Source organism: Pseudochaenichthys georgianus, chromosome 10, assembly GCF_902827115.2.
Source record: "Pseudochaenichthys georgianus chromosome 10, fPseGeo1.2, whole genome shotgun sequence".
Taxonomy (NCBI): Eukaryota; Metazoa; Chordata; class Actinopteri; order Perciformes; family Channichthyidae; genus Pseudochaenichthys; species Pseudochaenichthys georgianus.
In genome coordinates, this window is record NC_047512.1 from 26,024,540 (window position 1) to 26,043,397 (window position 18,858).

General features: G+C 40.1%; 2 protein-coding genes across 2 annotated transcripts; both read left to right on the plus strand.

Moving 5' to 3' along the window:
- The first annotated feature begins 7,206 nt into the window (after positions 1 to 7,206).
- Positions 7,207 to 12,315, plus strand: npy7r (neuropeptide Y receptor Y7). The gene is made up of 2 exons (XM_034093201.2): positions 7,207 to 7,318; positions 9,987 to 12,315. The coding sequence occupies exon 2, from the start codon at positions 10,024 to 10,026 to the stop codon at positions 11,137 to 11,139; it is 1,116 nt and encodes a 371-aa protein (XP_033949092.1). The 5' UTR covers positions 7,207 to 7,318; positions 9,987 to 10,023; the 3' UTR covers positions 11,140 to 12,315.
- A 701-nt stretch (positions 12,316 to 13,016) lies between these two features.
- Positions 13,017 to 18,106, plus strand: prelid1a (PRELI domain containing 1a). The gene is made up of 6 exons (XM_034092682.2): positions 13,017 to 13,127; positions 13,706 to 13,823; positions 14,447 to 14,672; positions 14,760 to 14,873; positions 16,328 to 16,406; positions 17,173 to 18,106. Exons 2-6 carry the CDS (start codon positions 13,732 to 13,734, stop codon positions 17,292 to 17,294), a joined length of 633 nt encoding a protein of 210 aa, XP_033948573.1. The 5' UTR covers positions 13,017 to 13,127; positions 13,706 to 13,731; the 3' UTR covers positions 17,295 to 18,106.
- The last annotated feature ends 752 nt before the right edge of the window (positions 18,107 to 18,858 follow it).

An 18,858-nucleotide genomic window follows, 5' to 3' on the forward strand; every position in this document is an offset into this window, starting at 1 on the left:
GAGCTGTAATAATGGATATATTGCACATGTTTGCTGTAATTCATCATTTGTAAAATATTATGGGCAGTATGATTAAATCTTGTACCGTAAATGTTGTATTAAATAAAGTTAATATTACCGACGTCGATTAACGTTCCTGTAGCTTCTTATTGCACTTGCAATTGTTTTAGTTACTTGTGGGCTACTTAACATGAATAATCACAGTTACTATCCTTTTACTCCATCACATTTCAAAATAAATAGGCTATTGTTATTTTAACTCCACCACAGTAATCCATCATCAGCTTTACTTTTTAGATAAAGTTTTAACTCACAATTGATCATAACAGGCTTCAACATATACATTTTATATATTACCAAGTGGTTTCATACAACCCACACAAGTATCATGCTAAATGAAGCTCTGTTGCTTGGATATCACTAGATCCTGATGTCAGCGTAATATAAAAGTACATAACGATTGATGTGTAACTTGGCATAATTAACTAGCTAGCTGCTAACTGCCGCCTCGTTCATATAAATCCAGTATCATGCTGTCATGAACGCGCGGTGCTGTTACGTGTACGCAAATTCACGTGCTTAATGTGAACGAGCCTTTGGGCGGCGTGGTCAAAGTTGCGCATGCTCTATGAGTGCACATACGGGTACTTCTCAGGCATGCCGGGTAATCTGTGACGTTTCGCTCTCTCAAAAGTTGGGCCATTTTGTCATCATGCGTCATTGAGCAACTCTCATAGGAATGAATGAGGCCCCGCCTCCCACGCTGTATCCAGTTCTTATTATACATCCATGTGTAGTACAGGTAACACATAACTGGTACACAGGTTATGTGCGTAATCTGAAATGCGTACCGTCACTTGTGTCACAAAGCGCATTTGCGTACCGACGTACTTGTGAATCTTTTCCAGAAGGCGGTTAGATCACCGGACTACAGAGTAGGCTTGTTTGAGACAAGCAAGACCTGCGCAGACCTGCGCAGTTGCGATCAACGTCTTGCTAGTGCGTTGCATGATGGTTAGTCATTTTGTCCGACTTGCTCTGGAGGCTCGCCCACATGAGACTTTGAAATCTCGCGGGACAAAGACGCCCGCAGCCTTGAGAGCGAGGCGAGTTGGCGCAGTTGCTCTCCACGAGCTGCGGAAGCGAAATGCTTGATGGGAAACGGCTCGCTGGTATCTCGAGCTGAGCGCTCATTGGTGGTTTTTACCACGTGCTATTGTTGAAACTCTCCAATTGGCTGGCAAAAGTTTGTTGTTGTTTTGTGTCAGTTTTACGTCGCCACATCCATTCCCATTTTTCATCATTGTTCCACAATGTTTATCATCATGAAATTAATATCTATATATTTTATACTATACTGCTTACCGTTTTCATACTTTATATATCTTAGCATATTCATACACACTGTTCATACTGCTCACAGGCTGAGGCTGATATCTAGTGTATTCATACCCCACTGTTCATACTGCTCACAGGCTGATATCTAGTGTATTCATTCATACCCCACTGTTTATTCATCATTCAATTCATTCTATTATTCTGTAGATTGTGTACATTGCTTTCCACTTCACTGCTTGTTGCACCTGGTTATAAGCTAAACTACATTTCGTTGTCTCAGTACCTGTAATATGTGCAATAACAATAAAGTTGAATCTAATCTTGAGCAGGAACAAATGTATTTACTTAGTACATATCTGACATTAACGATTAAACACATGTGTGCATTCTTTATAAATGCAAACCGAGTCAAGCCGACTCCGGAGGTGGCGGTATGCACCTTCAAGCTGTTTGCAATCCGCCAAAAAACCGAGAGAAGAAGAAAAAGATGAAGAAGCCGACTCCGAGCTGTCCGACTTCAGGCGAGCTTTTTGAGACCTCCCCCGGCTGCGATCGGCTACTCTCGTCTACTTTCGAGGCGAGCCGCAACGCGTCTCAAACAAGCCTAGTCGGTCTCCGTGTGCACAGACAGGGCTGCTGTTAACGTCGGTCTGTACAACGGAATTGTGCCAAAACTACGCCAACCGGCTGCGGAGACTCCCCCCTTCAATGGAGAACTACGCTAAAACAGCTGATCACAACGTTCACACTCTGTGGTCACGAACTAGCCGCCCCCCCCCCCCTGTCGACTTTCCTGAAGTACTCCCCCGTTGATAGAAATCAACACGTAATGAATTAAGACCCCACGGTTTGATGATTGATAGGTGTGTGGGCTGTCTTTCATTTTGACACGCAGACATTTTTTTAAATAAACATAGATACTGTATGTTAAATGGATATATCCGCCTTCTTTCATTTATCTTTCCATTCCCACAACAATATACATAAAGAAATGACATATTTTGGACATGATTAATCATGATTAATTAATTTTTAAACTGTGATTAATCTGATTAAAAATTGTAATCGTTTGACAGCCCTAGTATGAATACAATAGGGAAAAGTGCAATATTTGATTATGTATGAATGCAATAGGGAAAGTGCAATTTGATTATGTATGTGCAATAGTGAGATGTGCAATAGGGAAAGTTCTGTACCTGTATGTTTCTTGTTTGTTTCTTTGCCATGTGATATGTAATCTCTGTTCTGTATCTATGACTGATTGACCTGAATGTTTTATGTGTATTATCTCGATGCCCAAGACAAATTTCTCCTAAGGGAGACAATAAAGCTCTATCTTATCTTATCTTATATTATACTTAACGTACCCAGGGCAGGCACTGACCAATTTGCTGCCCTATAGGCAAGATTTTAGCTGGCGCCGCCCCTCCCCCCCTCCCAAAATGCAGACACTCACTATGACTCGCGCATGCATGCACGTGCACGGTTGTGGCATAACCACCAAAACAGAAAGATATGGACACAAGATGTGTGCAAATGCCTTTAGCTTCCTATCCATTTGAACATGATTTAAGTGGGGGGTGGACCTAACATCCTCTAGGGAGGTCCGGGGGCATGCTCCCCTGGGAAGATTTTTTATATTGAAGTTGAAAGCATCAATCTGGTGCACTTTGAGAGCAAAATGAAGAGATCTATGGAAACATCTCTCAACACCCATATGAAACAGAACTGTAAGCAGATTTTATTTTTCTTTCTGGATATTTTACAAATCACTCCCCTTTTAAACTGTATTCTTGTATATTAATAACAACTTTTTTTACTGTCATATAGTATGTTATACCTGTTTTTCATCTATTTTCTTATTTTTTTATAACTATAATGATCATATAAAGGTCTGCCTTTACCTCACTGAGCTGAGGTTATCAGAGCCGCTCAGTCTTTCAGGAGAGAGCTCTCTAAAGCTCTCCCCCCTGCGGCCGCTTACACAGTAAATTCCAATGTTAATAAAAGCTGTGTACGTTTTTTGGGAGTTTGATTTATTTTAAATTAACACAAATACAAAATGAAAACCTATAATTGCAAACTAAAACCATTATTTTAAAAAAAGAACTATTTCACATAAACCTTTGGTTTTTACTGGGGCTGGGGCAGTTCAACTTGATTTTAAACTTGAGTTTATGGGCACTGTGCGTAATATAGGCATAGTTATGTTAGTATAAGATAATAAGATGTACTTTATTGATCAAAAATCGGGAAATTGTGTTGTTTCTCCACAATTTTCGGCGCCCCCGATGGGTTGATGCGCCCTTAGCATTCACCCATATACTGCCTATGCCAAGGGCCGGCCCTGAACGTACCAAATGTAAAAGTACACTTTGTGGGGTAATATCCAATTTCAGGGAGTGGAGTAGAAGTATAAAGTAGCATACAATGAAAATACTTAGGCTACAAGTCCCCCAAAATTAAACTTAAGTACAGTACTGGAGTAAATGTATACTTCATTACATTACACCACTGGAAATAATGGAACTTGATTGCACTTAGCTTGTGGTGCCTGTAGGGCTAAACAAAGAGTTTTAGTATTGCACTTCCATAAAGTTGGCACAGTACCAGGAGACTGGTTTTTAAAAGAGTGGACAGTATCTGAGCAGGAGACACCGAGATATCTTGACTTTTTGGTTTCAAGAACTGGATCATCTGACATGAACAGGGCACGTTTTTTAGACTTTTGAAAGGTCTCCTCAGGGCAGAGGTATTTTCGAACCGTTTTATTTCACAGTCTAAGATTCGAGATTCAAAGTCTTTAATGTCATGCACAGTATAGCTACATGGCAATGAAACTCTTAAGTCCCAGGCTCCTCCAACATTGCAAAATAGTTATATAGCACATGAAACAATGCAAAGAAATAAAGAAATTAAAATGGAATTTTTTTTAAAGCTCAAGAAGAAACAGGATAGAATAGATTAGAATAATATTGGGCTGATTATATTGCAGACCAATGTGCAAGTAATGCAGATTAAGTAAACTATATGTCAGGAAAATAAATAAATACAATAAGCTAAATAATGCAGAGAATGTTGTAAGTGACTATGTAAATGCAGGAGTCTCGGTACATGTAAATAGAATAAGATGTATACAAGGACAGCCCACCCTCTATAATTAATGTGAAAAGTAGATGTGAAATGCAGATATCCCTCTCACATTGTTAAAGCCTCCATATTGCCGGAAACATTGCCAAGGACATAGACAAAGACCTAATAGTAGGTTTAAATAGACTCCTAATTTAATTGTCACGAGAGTCATGTTTTAGACAATATGGGCATGGAGATAGATGTCCATGTTGCTTTCCTAGAAACATTGGCCATGCCATAAAATAACACCATAAGGTATGACTAGAGCACCCCACATGTTTACCCAAGAAATCCAATTTGACTGACACTGAAAGTCCACCCTTTCAAATCAATATTTTGGATCAGTGAAAACTTAAGGCTGGTGTCTGCATTATGGCTACATTGTCCACCTGTCAAGTTGAACCTATATTGGAGACAGAAAAAACAAAAAAGCAAGAGGCTCAAATGGGATTTCTCTGTTTGCCTGTCATCCTCTACTCAATTTATAATCCACAAAGCCCACACAAAGAGAAGCAGACAGACAGGGAGTGCCAGTAAGAACATCCCTAGCAGTGTGTGTGCTGTGATTGTTGTTGCTTTGCGACGTGAGGGTGCCACAGTCTCTGATCATGTCATCAGATCAGTGGCACCAGTGTTCTCAGAGGAGATGAACAGACACAGCGATCAGATGGAGAGCAGTGGAACATAAATAAAGAATCCTGGCCATATGGAGGGAGGTCCTACTAATTGGGTACATGTAGATTTATATGAGCACATGAAGAAAGCTGTAAAGACCTACAGTATGGGTTGACTTAAAGGGGACCTATCATACAAAATGAACTTTTGTACGTCTCTAATACATGAATATGTGTCCCCGGTGTGTCAGGGAACTCACCAAGTGTCAGAAAACACAACCGTCTCTCTTTTCCTCCATACCCAAATCTCTAAAAATGGGGCTGCAACGGATCTGATACAGACTGATCCAGATTTGAAAATAATGTGATGTCAGTGACGAGGAGCTCCGCCTATATGGCCAACTCTCCACCAATCAGGGGAATGAGAGGTTGCCGTGGCATGGTAACATCATGGTAACATGACGCTCGTAACTCGGCCCCCTCCTTTGCAGGGGGGTGTGGTCAGCTGCAGCGCATGCAAAGACAGGGTGGAGGAGAGGAAAATAGAGCAAAATGAGGCATGGCTAAAATGCATGATCTGTTTGGTATTTTGAAAAAAAAAACATATAAATATACCTTATATAGGTATGGCCCTACAATATATTATTAAAATATAGCATGATAGGTCTCCTTTAAATTGACACAAACATTTGTTTTGTTGCTAGTATAAAACCTCACCACTTTTCAGAAGCCCTTAGAGATAAGTATGAAGCAAGGACAGGAATCCTTTATCCTTAACGAATACAAGTCAGGCTGAAGGAACTGTCAAGCTTCACTGCGAGTGACCCAGTGCACTGCAGGCTTTGGGATGACTCTTATTATTGAAAGAATAAATTGAGGTGGAGGGGCAGCCTGCCACAATCAATAAGGAAAATATCTGTTACTGAGTCAATCAGTGAGGCAATTATCGCACCATTAAATATAATTCCACCACAAGAATCCAAGGATCATGTCATATTTCTCCATTCACTAGTTCTCAGCTGTGATGGTGAAAGACGACTCTAATGCTCCAGGGTATTGCAGAGACAAGGGTTGATGGAGACACTGTTATTGAAATCACTAAACGTTTTTTAAGTGCGCGACAATGGGTTTTCCACGTGGCTAAAGCTCCTATGTTAATGTCTAATTTAAAGAGACAGCATGTTACATGTCCTTAATTATCTGGCGACGTTCCTGTTACATCTGTGCGAGCAGTCTACAGGTCTGATGAGGTGAACACATTTCAAACAGATTCAATGGAGATGGATTCACATGCAAATGTTTATATTTTTCAAGAATCTGAAAGTTGTTGCAAGGTAACTGCTGGGTACATAATTGTATTACCTCGGAAATGTTCTGTGCACAATCTCACAGTCAGCCTTGAGACATTTCCTGACAATCTTTTCACAATCCTCTCCAATATTTGCTACATTATATGAGGGGAAATGGCTCTCGACACACAATGTAACCTGATCCCTTCAAACCCCAGTGGAAATGACATAATTCAGGTGAATGACACCCAGAATACTACATATTGATTGAAATTCCCAACTGAATCCTATTCTACAATTGAATAATCTCAGAGGACATAAGAAATTTGTTTTTTGAGAGATGTGTGTTTTTCCAGGGAATCAAAATAAAGCATGCAAGTAGGGCTTGTTGCACAACAACACAAGACCTCAGTTATATGCTCATGTTATTGCTGAAATTACATCAGTTGTGACATGTGATGCCAAATAAAGCAATATATGAGGATTTGCTTTACAATCGTGAATTGTTCCAAAGTTCATTCAAAGTTGTATGAATATGAATACAACAAGTGTTAAGCCTGCCTAGAAAGTGAATGATAAAAGCAGATAAAACAGGAATGTGCAATAAATCAGTGACGTTACTCTTGTGAGTTGGCTCTTTAAAGGACATTCTGTGATATTGAATTACATGTATTCTGTATATTCTATGTGCACTGGAAATGAAATTACAAAGAGCCCTCAGTTACATATATGATCTGCAAAGTGCAGGTCTCCGGTGACAGTCTCTGGCACTGATGTGGACACTGACACTGTCTGTGTCCTGTAGACCTGCCTCAGGAACGCACTGTCGAGCCACAAGATGCGCACTATAGGAGAGCAGTTTGGGAGGAGCTTCGGGATTTCCCCCCTTGTTCCACGCCACTTTGGAGTGAAGACTCGTCTGTAAAGGGAGATATAGGAGAAAAGGTGAGTACATAACTACGTGGGTAGCGCTTATTTTGACTTTAAATGTGTGTTCCGAGGTTGCTTTATTGAAAAAAATGTATCCCTGAGGAAATAGATATTACATTCTCTGTTATTCTGCTCAGCGTTAGTTGCTAAAACTGTTATATGTGCGTAATTTGGATATGAGAGGAACGTTTGAAAAGGAACAAGTGTCCAAATTGCGTACCACAGGTGATCATTGGTGTTGGAGGCAAACGATTTGCAGCTGTCTAGTCGGTGAAAAAAAGCTTTGAGAGCTCACTTGGAGATATTTGAATGCGCACTATTCAGTAAATTAAACAAATGGCGACAAATTACGCACGACCGAAGCATCAATGATATTTGATTGGGACATTAAATATCTCATTAGAATTTCATGGCAGTGCGTATAATTCAGTATAATATAACATTCAGTTGAATTGCTCCAGCAGATGTATCATAAAACGTTACTCAGTGCCACGAGCTTTGTTAAAGTCATGTATAATCTGCACTGATCAGAACGGGTGGTTTGACAGATTCCTGATGCATTGTGAAGTGCACATTTCGCCTGCAGTCTCTATGTTAAATCCCTGCTGCCGGCTGGTGTGTGACTGTCTGCTCCACGGACAGAAGGTACAGGTGTAGGATTTTGGGCTCATTGGCACTGCACACTGTAGGCCTAGTTGTCATTAAATACGTGGTCCCTAATAGATTGAGAGTCATTACACAGTGTGTGTGTGTGTGTGTGTGTGTGTGTGTGTGTGTGTGTGTGTGTGTGTGTGTGTGTGTGTGTGTGTGTGTGTGTGTGTGTGTGTGTGTGTGTGTGTGTGTGTGTGTGTGTGTGTGTGTGTGTGTGTGTGTGTGTGTGTGTGTGTGTGTGTGTGTGTATACCCTTTTAAAGACAATTGCAGAGGACCATTTGATTAATATAGCTTCTAAAATAATAATAATACATTGTATTTATCAAGTGCTTTATCATACCTCAAATATGACAATATCAACCCAACAATACAGCCACAAATGATTTACTCTCTATTGTCCTTGATGAAATTCTTATTTGTGAATACAATACTGAAAAGGCAAAATGTGTGTCTAAAAGTGTGTCAAACAATATGCTACAAAATCTCCAGAGCAACAAAAAAAATTCTGTAACCAAAGAAACCTCTCACTGTTGTTCTATTTGTCTCTGTGTTTAGAAACAACTTGAAAACGTAGTGTTAGCTTTGAAATGTGTTGAATTAGGCATATGAGCACTCACAATCTTAAAAAGTGTTCCGTTTTGAACAGTTATATCAAAGTAATTTAGATGTGTTGAAAGCCTCTGGCCGATTCTAATGTCACTAAATGTAAAAAGCCTTTATTTGGTTAATGAGGATGCAGCAATTTAGCAGTCAAGAGTCAAAATTGAGAGTAGTTTTAACACATGCCATCACAAAATGTTCTGTCTGTATTCAGCATGGAGCTCTCAGTCTCTTGCAGGTAAATGGACAGTAATGACAAAATAATGAACTATAGAAAGTACTGAAGAGAAAGAATATCTTTTATACTAAAATACGGCTGTCTAACATGGGTCAGCACGGACCTTTATGCAAGTAATTACCACACAGTATTCCCTTTATGAGCTGCTGACTGAGTTTGAAGGCAGTCGGCAGCTCTAATGATAGCTATGACTGCCTGACATCTTCTGATCACACTTAGCCTTTATCATGGCACAGGTGTCTCTCCCTTGGAGAAACAGTGAGCTGTAAACAAGCCAATACTTGTACCTAGGCCATGGTGGATGCAATAGATCTAGGTAGCATTATGCTCTGTTTTTTGGGAGGCACACATGTGTACAAAGAGAGCCATTTCCTTCTATTTTTCTTAGCTTATTCAGAACGTCCACTTCCTTAATGAAAGGCTGTTTAATTGTTCTATTAATTAGGCTGCATGCATTAGAGAATTATCATATCTCCTATTTTGGCATTTAATTATTTATAATTTAATTACAAAACGGTTTTAATAACCGTTTGACATTTACAATGCAAACTACCCTTTGCAGGTAATATGAAAAGAATAATGAAACGGTTCGGTATGTGATCTTTTAGTCAGTTTGTCAAAGCTCTAGCAGGTGAGATGTAGACCCTGAAAATACATTTGAATGACTGGAAGTATCGTACAACATAAAGAGAAGAAGAGAATATTCCAGGAGTCATTAAGTAGATAACAAAAACAGCGCAGCAGCACCAGAAACCCTGGGAGCATTTCACAGCAAGGGTACATCCGGCTTTTTCAGGCAAAAATGAGAGGAACTCTTAGTCTCTTGGTAAGTGGCTGCCAATGAGGGATCATGTTACTGCTTCAGAAAGTCATACTTGTTGTTTGGGACATCTGCACAGAGACACACACACACACACACACACACACACACACACACACACACACACACACACACACACACACACACACACACACACACACACACATAGGAAGACATGTGTATCCTAAAGCGATATTTGCAGTGACAAAAAACATTTGGAATTCTAAATTGGAGAGCAAATGTTGGGAATAAAATAATTACCTCATAGCTCAGGCCTTTTTTTTTTTTACATTTGACATGTTATTTTCAAAGGTTTATTATTCAGGCTAGATTGTGTCAATAATTACATTTGATGGGTTTTCCCCTCCTCAGGTGTCGGCACAGCCTAAATCTATCATCTGACGACAGAATGAGCCCTCCAGACACATCCAACAGCACGAGTGAAGGGGAGGCTGGTGAAACAGATCCCTGGTTTCTTCTCAACAACAGCATAGGTTTACACACACCAGGTTTCCACACAGACATCACCAAGCACATTGGAGTCCAGATCACCCTGATCGCAGCATATTCCCTAATCATTCTGCTAGGGCTTATGGGAAATGCTCTTGTCATTTACATGATCATTCGTTACAGAAACATGCGAACAGTGACCAACTTCTTCATAGCAAACCTGGCCCTGGCAGACCTCCTGGTGGACACCCTCTGCCTGCCCTTCACTCTAGTTTACACTCTGCTGGATGAGTGGAAGTTTGGGGCTGTGTTGTGCCACATGGTGCCGTTTGCCCAGGCCCTGAGTGTGCATGTATCCATCCTGACCCTCACTGTCATCGCTCTGGAGCGATACCGCTGCATCGTCTTCCACCTTGGCCGGCGCCTTACATGGCATTCCAGCTTTCTCATCATGACACTCACCTGGACTATGTCAGCAATCCTGGCAGCGCCCCTGGCCATCTTCAGAGAATACCGCCATGAAGAGATCCCTTCCATCAACCTGCGTATTTCCGTCTGCTCTGAGAAGTGGCCCCACGGGACCAGCAGGGACGGGGTCATCTACAGCCTCTCAATGCTGCTCCTGCAGTACATCCTTCCCTTAGCCATCATCAGCTATGCTTACATCTGCATCTGGGTCAAACTGAAGAACCATATCAGCCCGTCCACCCGTAGTGACAGCATCAAACGCCGCAAAAAGACCACCAAGATGTTGGCGCTGGTGGTGGTGGTGTTTGCTATCTGCTGGCTGCCATTCCACGTGTTTCAGCTGGCCAGTGATCTAGACCTGGTGCTCAGGTTTAAGGAGTACAAACTCATATACACAGTGTTCCATATCATTGCTATGGGTTCGACTTTTGCCAATCCTGTCCTGTACGGGTGGATGAATAAAAACTACAGGAATGGCTTCCTAATGGTGTTTCGTTGTGAGGATAAGCCAGATGCTTTCCACCCCGAAGGCTCCTTCAGGACACGCTCCTTAAGAAGGCTGACTCTGAATGGCCGTAATTGTAGACATCCTCCAACTGCTGTTTGAGATTAGCACAATTTAAAATGCCTGTAGGATGTGACTGAGCACATTTAACACACCTACGGTTTGTGGTGCTTGTGGTTGAAAAGTAGCCTTTTGACTTGAATTGCCTGATTATGAGTATATCTGGGACTAGAGAGGGCTCAGAGCTTTGCATGCAAATTGCTTTATGTAAGGCTTTTCTTTCCTTTGTGAATGGTACTAGATAAAACACATCTGTCTAACCTGTTCAAATACGTGATTAGGATGTTTACTAGGCTGTTAGAGAACTTGGTACAATGTAATATGTGTCTCCTGTAACTGCAGAGCTGTTGTTGATAAGTTATGTCCAATTAATAATGCATTCCATTGCAAACATTGCCTGAAGCTATTATTGTGTCCATACCTAGTGAAGGGAAAAAGGTTAATATTGTGAACAAGTTTTGTTTTTCTCACTCGTTCTTCTATTTGTTGAGTTTCACATATGTTGCATTATGGATTCACTCAAAAGTCCTTGTAGAGTAACATTCAATTTCCGCCCATGTCCATCCAGAGGAAGTGTTGATCTGTCCAACCAGGAAGTTAATTGTGTTCACCTGGCAACCAGCTGTTCTCGATTAGACGAACCAGCTGTGTCCAAAGGAATAAGACTTTTTGGTATTTTCGTCACATGTGTGCAGCTGCTTTGAGGATATGTAGAAAAAGGCATTTGGATGAAGAAAAATCATGCAATTATACATTCTACACGCTGCTCAAGTGACCTTTGTAGTGGTCTGTTAATAATGAACACAACAACATTAATCAACCACACTGCCTCTGGGCATATAGTGAACACCCGCTGTACACATAACTCATCAGGGAAGAAATGATATGTGTTTCAATTAAGAAAAGTTTGGATGAGAGGATTAAGTCGAATATAAAACTCAAAATAGTGGCATATTCTGAAATGTTTTCAACACAGCTATACCATACATGGATTACTCTCGGGGTCTGTGCCGTGGGTATACACCCTCCATACGGTAATATAGGAGAGACGAACGACAGCTAAGAAAATCCATCTATAGGAGGGAAGACAGTCCACACAGAGAGGGAAAAAATAAGCATTTGCATAATTGAAATGAATCAAAGTCCTTCACAAAACATTCAGACTTCATTTTGAAAAATAAAAAGAACTAGTGGGTCCAGATAACATCAAATAAAGTATTTATTGAACACCCAGCTGCAGTGTGATTCATTTCATATAAGAAAACATGTATTGATTTTGTACTGCTGGTTATTGACACCCACATTACTAATGCCCTAGTTTAGCCTATGTTTTTTATTTATGTAGATAATTATAGAAATTCCTAGCCTTAATTGAGACTACTAGCAGACAAATACTGAGTTTACACCCTTGGCATCAAACCGTTTGGGCATTAGAGCTAATGTGTGAAGATGTGGCTGCAGTCTGGAGATGTATTCAGGGATGGTTTTAATATGCGTGAGAGATTATGCATCTGTCCTAAAGTATAGCATGCTGAAGGGGATATATCTCCAGAAATAGCAAGACATGGTCATATTAAAAAGAGAGTTCACCCAAAATACACAGTTTCCGTTTCCCTGTAGTTATTTATCAATCTAGATTGCTTTAATGTCTGCATTTTTGTTTGTTTGAAGGGTGGTCCTTTTAACCATAGCATTGTTTTCTTTTTCGTTTTAATAAATACTTGGGTTGAAGGGATACGGATGCCACTTTTAAGGTTTTGGGCAAAATTACATGATATTTGACCCCAAGAATCCGATCAAAATCTACATTTCAGGTAACAAACCCTCTCTCATGCTGTAGTGCATTTTGCACGGTTACCTGCTTCCCTCTAGTGTTCAAAATGGATCTTGCATCGTCACCACCTACCGGATATGTCGTCTTCGTTTGACCTTCTCGTTTCACATGATTTGTCGGTGGCTGCATGGTGAAATCCATGCCGACAGGAGTATAACATGAAAAGACCCAACTTTTGAATGTTGTCGCCTTACAGGTAACCACCTTTGCCTTAGGAATGAAAGCAGCAATTTACTTTTTGAATGTCGATGAATAAAATCAATGTCTATGCCATTCATTCATAGAGATTGCTTCATGCTAGGCTAGCTCATGCTAACTAGGAAGCTTTGCAGTGCGGACGTGACAAATGTGACATAGGCTACATGTTATATCTGTATCTATATTATTGTTTCTGCTCATGATGGTCGCTCAAGGCTTATTTTGAGCAGTTTCAGTGTGGTATTTAAGAAGTATTATTTGAAAGACAGCTGTCATGTAGTCTGAAAAGTTCTGGAAAACGTGTGTCTCAGGATTTATGACAGATGTAAAACATGTTTAAACAAACCTATGTAATACAATGTATTTAGTTTAATATGACCTTGTCGACATTAATGGTCAATTGGTTAAAACAAACACAAATGTTCCCGAATCTTCGAATCTGCTGTCCAGTGAATTCCGGGCTCCCGTTGTGTTTACCTGGGTGGGGGGGTAAACTGCAACTGCAACTGCACTGTTGTTGGAAAGCTAGTTACATAAAGGTATGAAACTCACAGGCTGTATTCTGTGTCTCCGCAGCGGGGCCACAGTAAACCCACGGCACCATGGTGAAGTATTACTGCTGCGCAGGTATGCTCAAAAGCAGCTGGGACCAAGTCTGTGTTGCTTTCTGGCAACGATATCCCAACCCTTACAGGTGAGCGATAAGAGTCTGCATTCAGTGTTTCCTCTGCTCCTTGCATACACTGATCTATCCAAATTGCCAAGCATGAAGAGTTGGGATTATGTGTCTACATTTCTATACTCAAAGTGGTGAAAAGTAACTGAAGTGTATTTACTCTAGCAGTGTTCTTAGGTATAGGATGTAGGTACTTCACTAGTATTTTAGGGTACTTAACACTTTGAATCCACTGCAGTTCAGATGCTTGTTTCTTATGTTTTTGCACATTGATTATTAGATAAAATATGTAATCCAGTGATGTGATATAACATAATTATGTCACCTGATGAGAAATGTAATCTTTAACATGTTAAGTCCTTTTTTATGCACATAATCCAGAACTTCTGCTAAAGTAAGATGATTAATTTTAGACTTTTATCTGTAATGGAGCATTTCTATATTATGATGTTGCTATTTTACAGTGAGTAAAATACTGAGTGATTGGTGTATGATATTTGCATTCCTTTAGGTTACTTATTTTCATATATTTGCTTGCATAGATTAAACAATATTATTTAATTGAAGAAAAATATACTTTATTATAAGCCCACAGAGATTTTGTATTGTTGTGATCCTTATCTTCTCCTTCTCTCCCACAGTAACCATGTTTTGACTGAAGACATAATTTTCCGAGAGGTTACTCCAACAAACTGCCTCCTTTCCAGACGTCTCTTGACCAAAACGAGCCGAGCACCTCGCTGGATGGAGCCCTACCTTCCAAAGCAAATGTCCAGCTCGGCATATATCATCGAGGACTCTATTGTGGACCCTCAGAAAAGGACCATGACCACCCTCACATGGAACATCAGCCACGCTCGACTCATGGTACCACAATGTTTGCTTCCACTCAGCATGGCACAAAGTAACAACAGCCTCGTGATCATTTTGTTTGTTTTTATCTCTCTGTTACAGTCGGTTGAAGAGCGGTGCAAGTACTATATTAACCCTGAAAATGGCAGCTGCACTGAGATAAAGAGAGAAGCTTGGATCTCTACCACCATCTATGGGCTGTCAAGAGCTGTTCAGGTCAGTAGAGTAAAGTGGAGCTCCGTACTATGTAACACAGGTGTGGGGAACCTTTTTCCTCTCAAGGGCCATTTACATTTTTTCAACATCCTCCGAGGGCCGTACAAATGATTGACGTCTGCTTAAAAATACTAAAATCACAGCCCATTCATTTGGCCTTTCTTTCATGCTGTGCAAAGAAAAAGCAACCTCTTAATCCAGATATTAAACCATGATTCGCGCATGCACGTGCACAGTTGTAGCATGACCACCAAAACAGAAAGATATGGACACAAGATGTGTGCAATTTAGTTTCCTATCCATGTGAACATGATTTTAGTGGGGGGGAACTAACCTCCTCTAGGGGGGTCCGGGCCCGGGGCATGTACCCCTGGGAAGATTTTTTTTTAAATGTTGAAGTTAAAAGCATCAATCTGGTGCACTTTGAGAGCAACATTACGAGATCTATGGAGATACATCTCTCAACACCCATTTGAAACAGAACTGGAAGCAGATTTTCTTTTTCTTTATGGATATTTTACAAATCACTCCCCTTTCAAACTGTATCCTTGTTTATTAATAACAACTTTTTTTTACTGTCATATAGTATTTTATACCCGTTTACTGTATTCTCTTATTTTCTTATAGCTATAATGATCATATAAAGATGTGCCTTTACCTCACTGGTAGTAGAAAAAGCTTCTTATATTCGTTAGCATAGCTAGCTAACCAGATGCTAATAACAACAAAGTTATTGACTGTATGATCAGTATGACAGATGAACAGATCGCCACTGGGCTTTCAGCTAAAGACACAGCCACGCAACAACTGCGGCATGTGCTCCTTATGGCTAACAGAGTTAGCTAGTGGAGCCTCGCAGATGGGGGTGCTGCAGCCCCCTCAGCTTCCCCGCATCCATTTGCAATGTCTCGCAGACCCCACGCAGCAAGCAGGAAATGAACCCAGCTCGCACTGTCCGCTCCTCGCAGCAGTGAGCCGCGCAACGTCCCGCCAACACGGGACCCAGACCCCACGCAGCATTCTCATCTGTTTGTCCTTACTGGTGTCACTTTCTGGTTGCTAACTAACGCCATTGTAACACATAATCACTGATGTTCCGCTGTAACGGTGGTGGACTCATCAGAACAGAGTGGGCGAGCTGACCAATCAGAGCACACTGGGCTCACTGGGGGGGGGGGAGGAGCTCCAACAAGCCGTTTAGGACAGAGTGTATACACATACTATACAGAGATGCTGTATGAGAAACCAATGTGAGTTTTTGGAACATTGAACAATGTAAATCTATTCTAGTAGACCTCAACAATGGAATTATGATCAGTAGAAATGGCCATGACATGGACCTTTAATTATTTTCAGACATGGTAGTACTTGTGCCGATATGAGGTGTAGGTTGTTGACACAAGACTTATGTCAAAGTGCTTTTTAAGTGTTGTCTGACTGTATTCTCTTTCCAGGAATTTGGTCTTAGAAGGTTCAAGAACAGTGTAACAAAGACCATGAAGGGCTTTGAATACGTGTTGGCCAAAATGCAAGGTAAGTTGTCAGTTATAATACAATGCATTAACCGCATGAATAAAAGCATCGCTAATTATTTTTGGAAACACCTGTTATTTTCCTGCAACGACAAGTCACAATATCTGCAATGAAAAGGAATAATTAAGAGGTGCTCTGATGCTAGGTATTTTGTTAAGATTCAGTTTAACAGATGTAAAGTAAAAGATGGAAACTGAGTAAAATAAAAACTGGGTTATGCTCTTTAAGCAATCTTATCAGTCAAGTCTAAGAACTAGCCATTTGGGTGTAGCTTTCCAGCTGGGTGTATCAGTTGAAATCCATGTTTAAATCCATGCCATAGAACTTTTTATAAAAAAGTGTATACATTTAGTTTGGATGTAATGGGGCCATACTTGTCAAACTAAATGTTTATTTAAAAACTGTTAACAAATCAAGGCTAATCACTCATTGGATATTTGTCAAGTTCAATTTGTAAGAAGACAGTTTTATGTGTTGAAAAAAATGCACAATATCAGTCTCTACTGCGACAGTTTAGTCATTCCAAAGTTAAGGGCTTGAATACATAAGGATAACATTATAGTTTGGTATTTAAAATGTACCGGCATTCGTGGAGTATTGTTGATAAAAACCCTGTGATTGACACACAACAAATCTAAAAATTAGTAATTAGTAATTAATGTTATTTATTACACAATTCAGAACAATGAAGTGTTATCGTAGGTTTTCCTGCGCTACTTAAATATCTATACCATAGCCTTATTATAACATATGTCCTGTTTTTTAGGTGAAACTCCATCAAGAACCTTAACAGAGACGGCTACGGAGCGAGCGAGAGAGACGGCCCTGGCAGCTAAGGAGAAAGCCAAAGATCTGGCCTCCCAGGCTCAGAAGAAACAGTATGTGTGACGTGTCGATCACCGGTTCTTTACCACTGATACTAGGACAGATGTATCTATACCCTTTTGTTTAGTTGAGCATTGGGGTAAGACAAACTGATCCCGGGTCATTGGGTAGAGACCTGACCTCTATGAGGAAGCATCGTAAATGGTGGGTGGACCATAAAAGGGCCTGAGCTGGGTTCAAGAGCCTGTTCCAGCCTCCTAAAATATATTGTACTTTTGATACCAGATCATCTCAGTATTTACCGTCGATAGAGATCTCAGAGGAACGGCTGAATATGGCTCCAGGTGCCATAAAACAATAATAGCACTTCGCCAACCTTGATGCCGTTCATCAGACCTTTGCTCAACCTCTGTGCCCTTCATCAACGTTTACTTTTTGTTCTGTTCCTGTTAGTCCGTCATGTTGTTTTCTAAGAGCTTTGTATTATTAACAGCTTTTGTTCTCATGCTAAGATTAGCATACCACAAGATCTAATTCATGTGTATGATTTACGTTTTATGTTTCTCCACAATCATGTTATCTATTAATTTAGTTGAGTTCACCCAACCACACCTTAATCATCTTAAACCTGATTACTTCAAGTTGAAGTGCATTAACTGGAGAAAGGTCCTTATTGCTTGCATTCATAGCTTGATAAGAAATACTCCCTTGTGGGAGTATCTGGTTGCAGTGGACATCAGTGTCATCGCCTGAATTTCAAATGTGTGTACAAAGGCAAACATGTTACCTTGTTTTGTGCATTCAGTTTCGGCTCGCTTACTGTGTTGATTCAATATCAGCTTGTCAATAAATGGACTGTTCCTTTGTAACCATCATGCTGTGATGTCTTTGAATAAGTGGTGCCTCGATATACATAAACAATCCCAGGGTTGCAATATCCAACTAAGGTCATGTTTATTTTCCTGTAATATAACTTATTGTCAATTACTATATATACAATTTTTTTTATAGAGAACAAGGAAAATCACTCTCAGATTGTACTCAAAATTCTTAACGAATGCAAAAAGGTGACAACGACCATTACTTTGTTATAAAGCAGGGGTGTCACACTGAAATACACAGTGGGCAAAAAAAAAAAACGGTACTAGTCGAGGGCCGGACTGCTTCAATGTTTATTGCAAAACTTATTTAAATGAACTTATTGCACATATTAAACCTGGAACTAACAAAGCTTAAATTATTGCCTATAAAAACAACATTAAATCATCAGTTGCATTAATTTCTTATGGCTCTATCTGCAGCTTTTCAGCGTCATTTCTTATGAGTACATTTTTCCACAGGCCAATAACAGTTTCAAAAAAACAATTCCCCTCAAAGAAAAACCCAAACATGCCGTGTTGTCACGAGAAAGAAACATCCATTGAAACTCAGTGTGCTGCTCTGTCATAATTAGAAATCATTTCTGAGAATCACTGTAAACAAATAGGTCCTGAAAGTCGTCATAATGCCTGGATGTTTGCATCATTTCAAACACCATTACTGTCTTATAGGGTCATAAGTACAATGTTACAAACTGTTGAGTTTCATAACTTTAAACCAATCAGTCCATGTAAAAAATGAAAAGTCA

What these genes read in the sequence shown, in the direction of transcription:
- npy7r (XM_034093201.2), top strand. Translation starts at nt 10,024, where the DNA reads ATGAGCCCTCCAGACACATCCAACAGCACGAGTGAAGGGGAGGCTGGT.
- prelid1a (XM_034092682.2), top strand. Translation starts at nt 13,732, where the DNA reads ATGGTGAAGTATTACTGCTGCGCAGGTATGCTCAAAAGCAGCTGGGAC. An exon ending in CGATATCCCAACCCTTACAG is followed by an intron (nt 13,824 to 14,446) that starts GTGAGCGATAAG and finishes TCTCTCCCACAG; the next exon opens with TAACCATGTTTTGACTGAAG. An exon ending in GGCTGTCAAGAGCTGTTCAG is followed by an intron (nt 14,874 to 16,327) that starts GTCAGTAGAGTA and finishes TTCTCTTTCCAG; the next exon opens with GAATTTGGTCTTAGAAGGTT.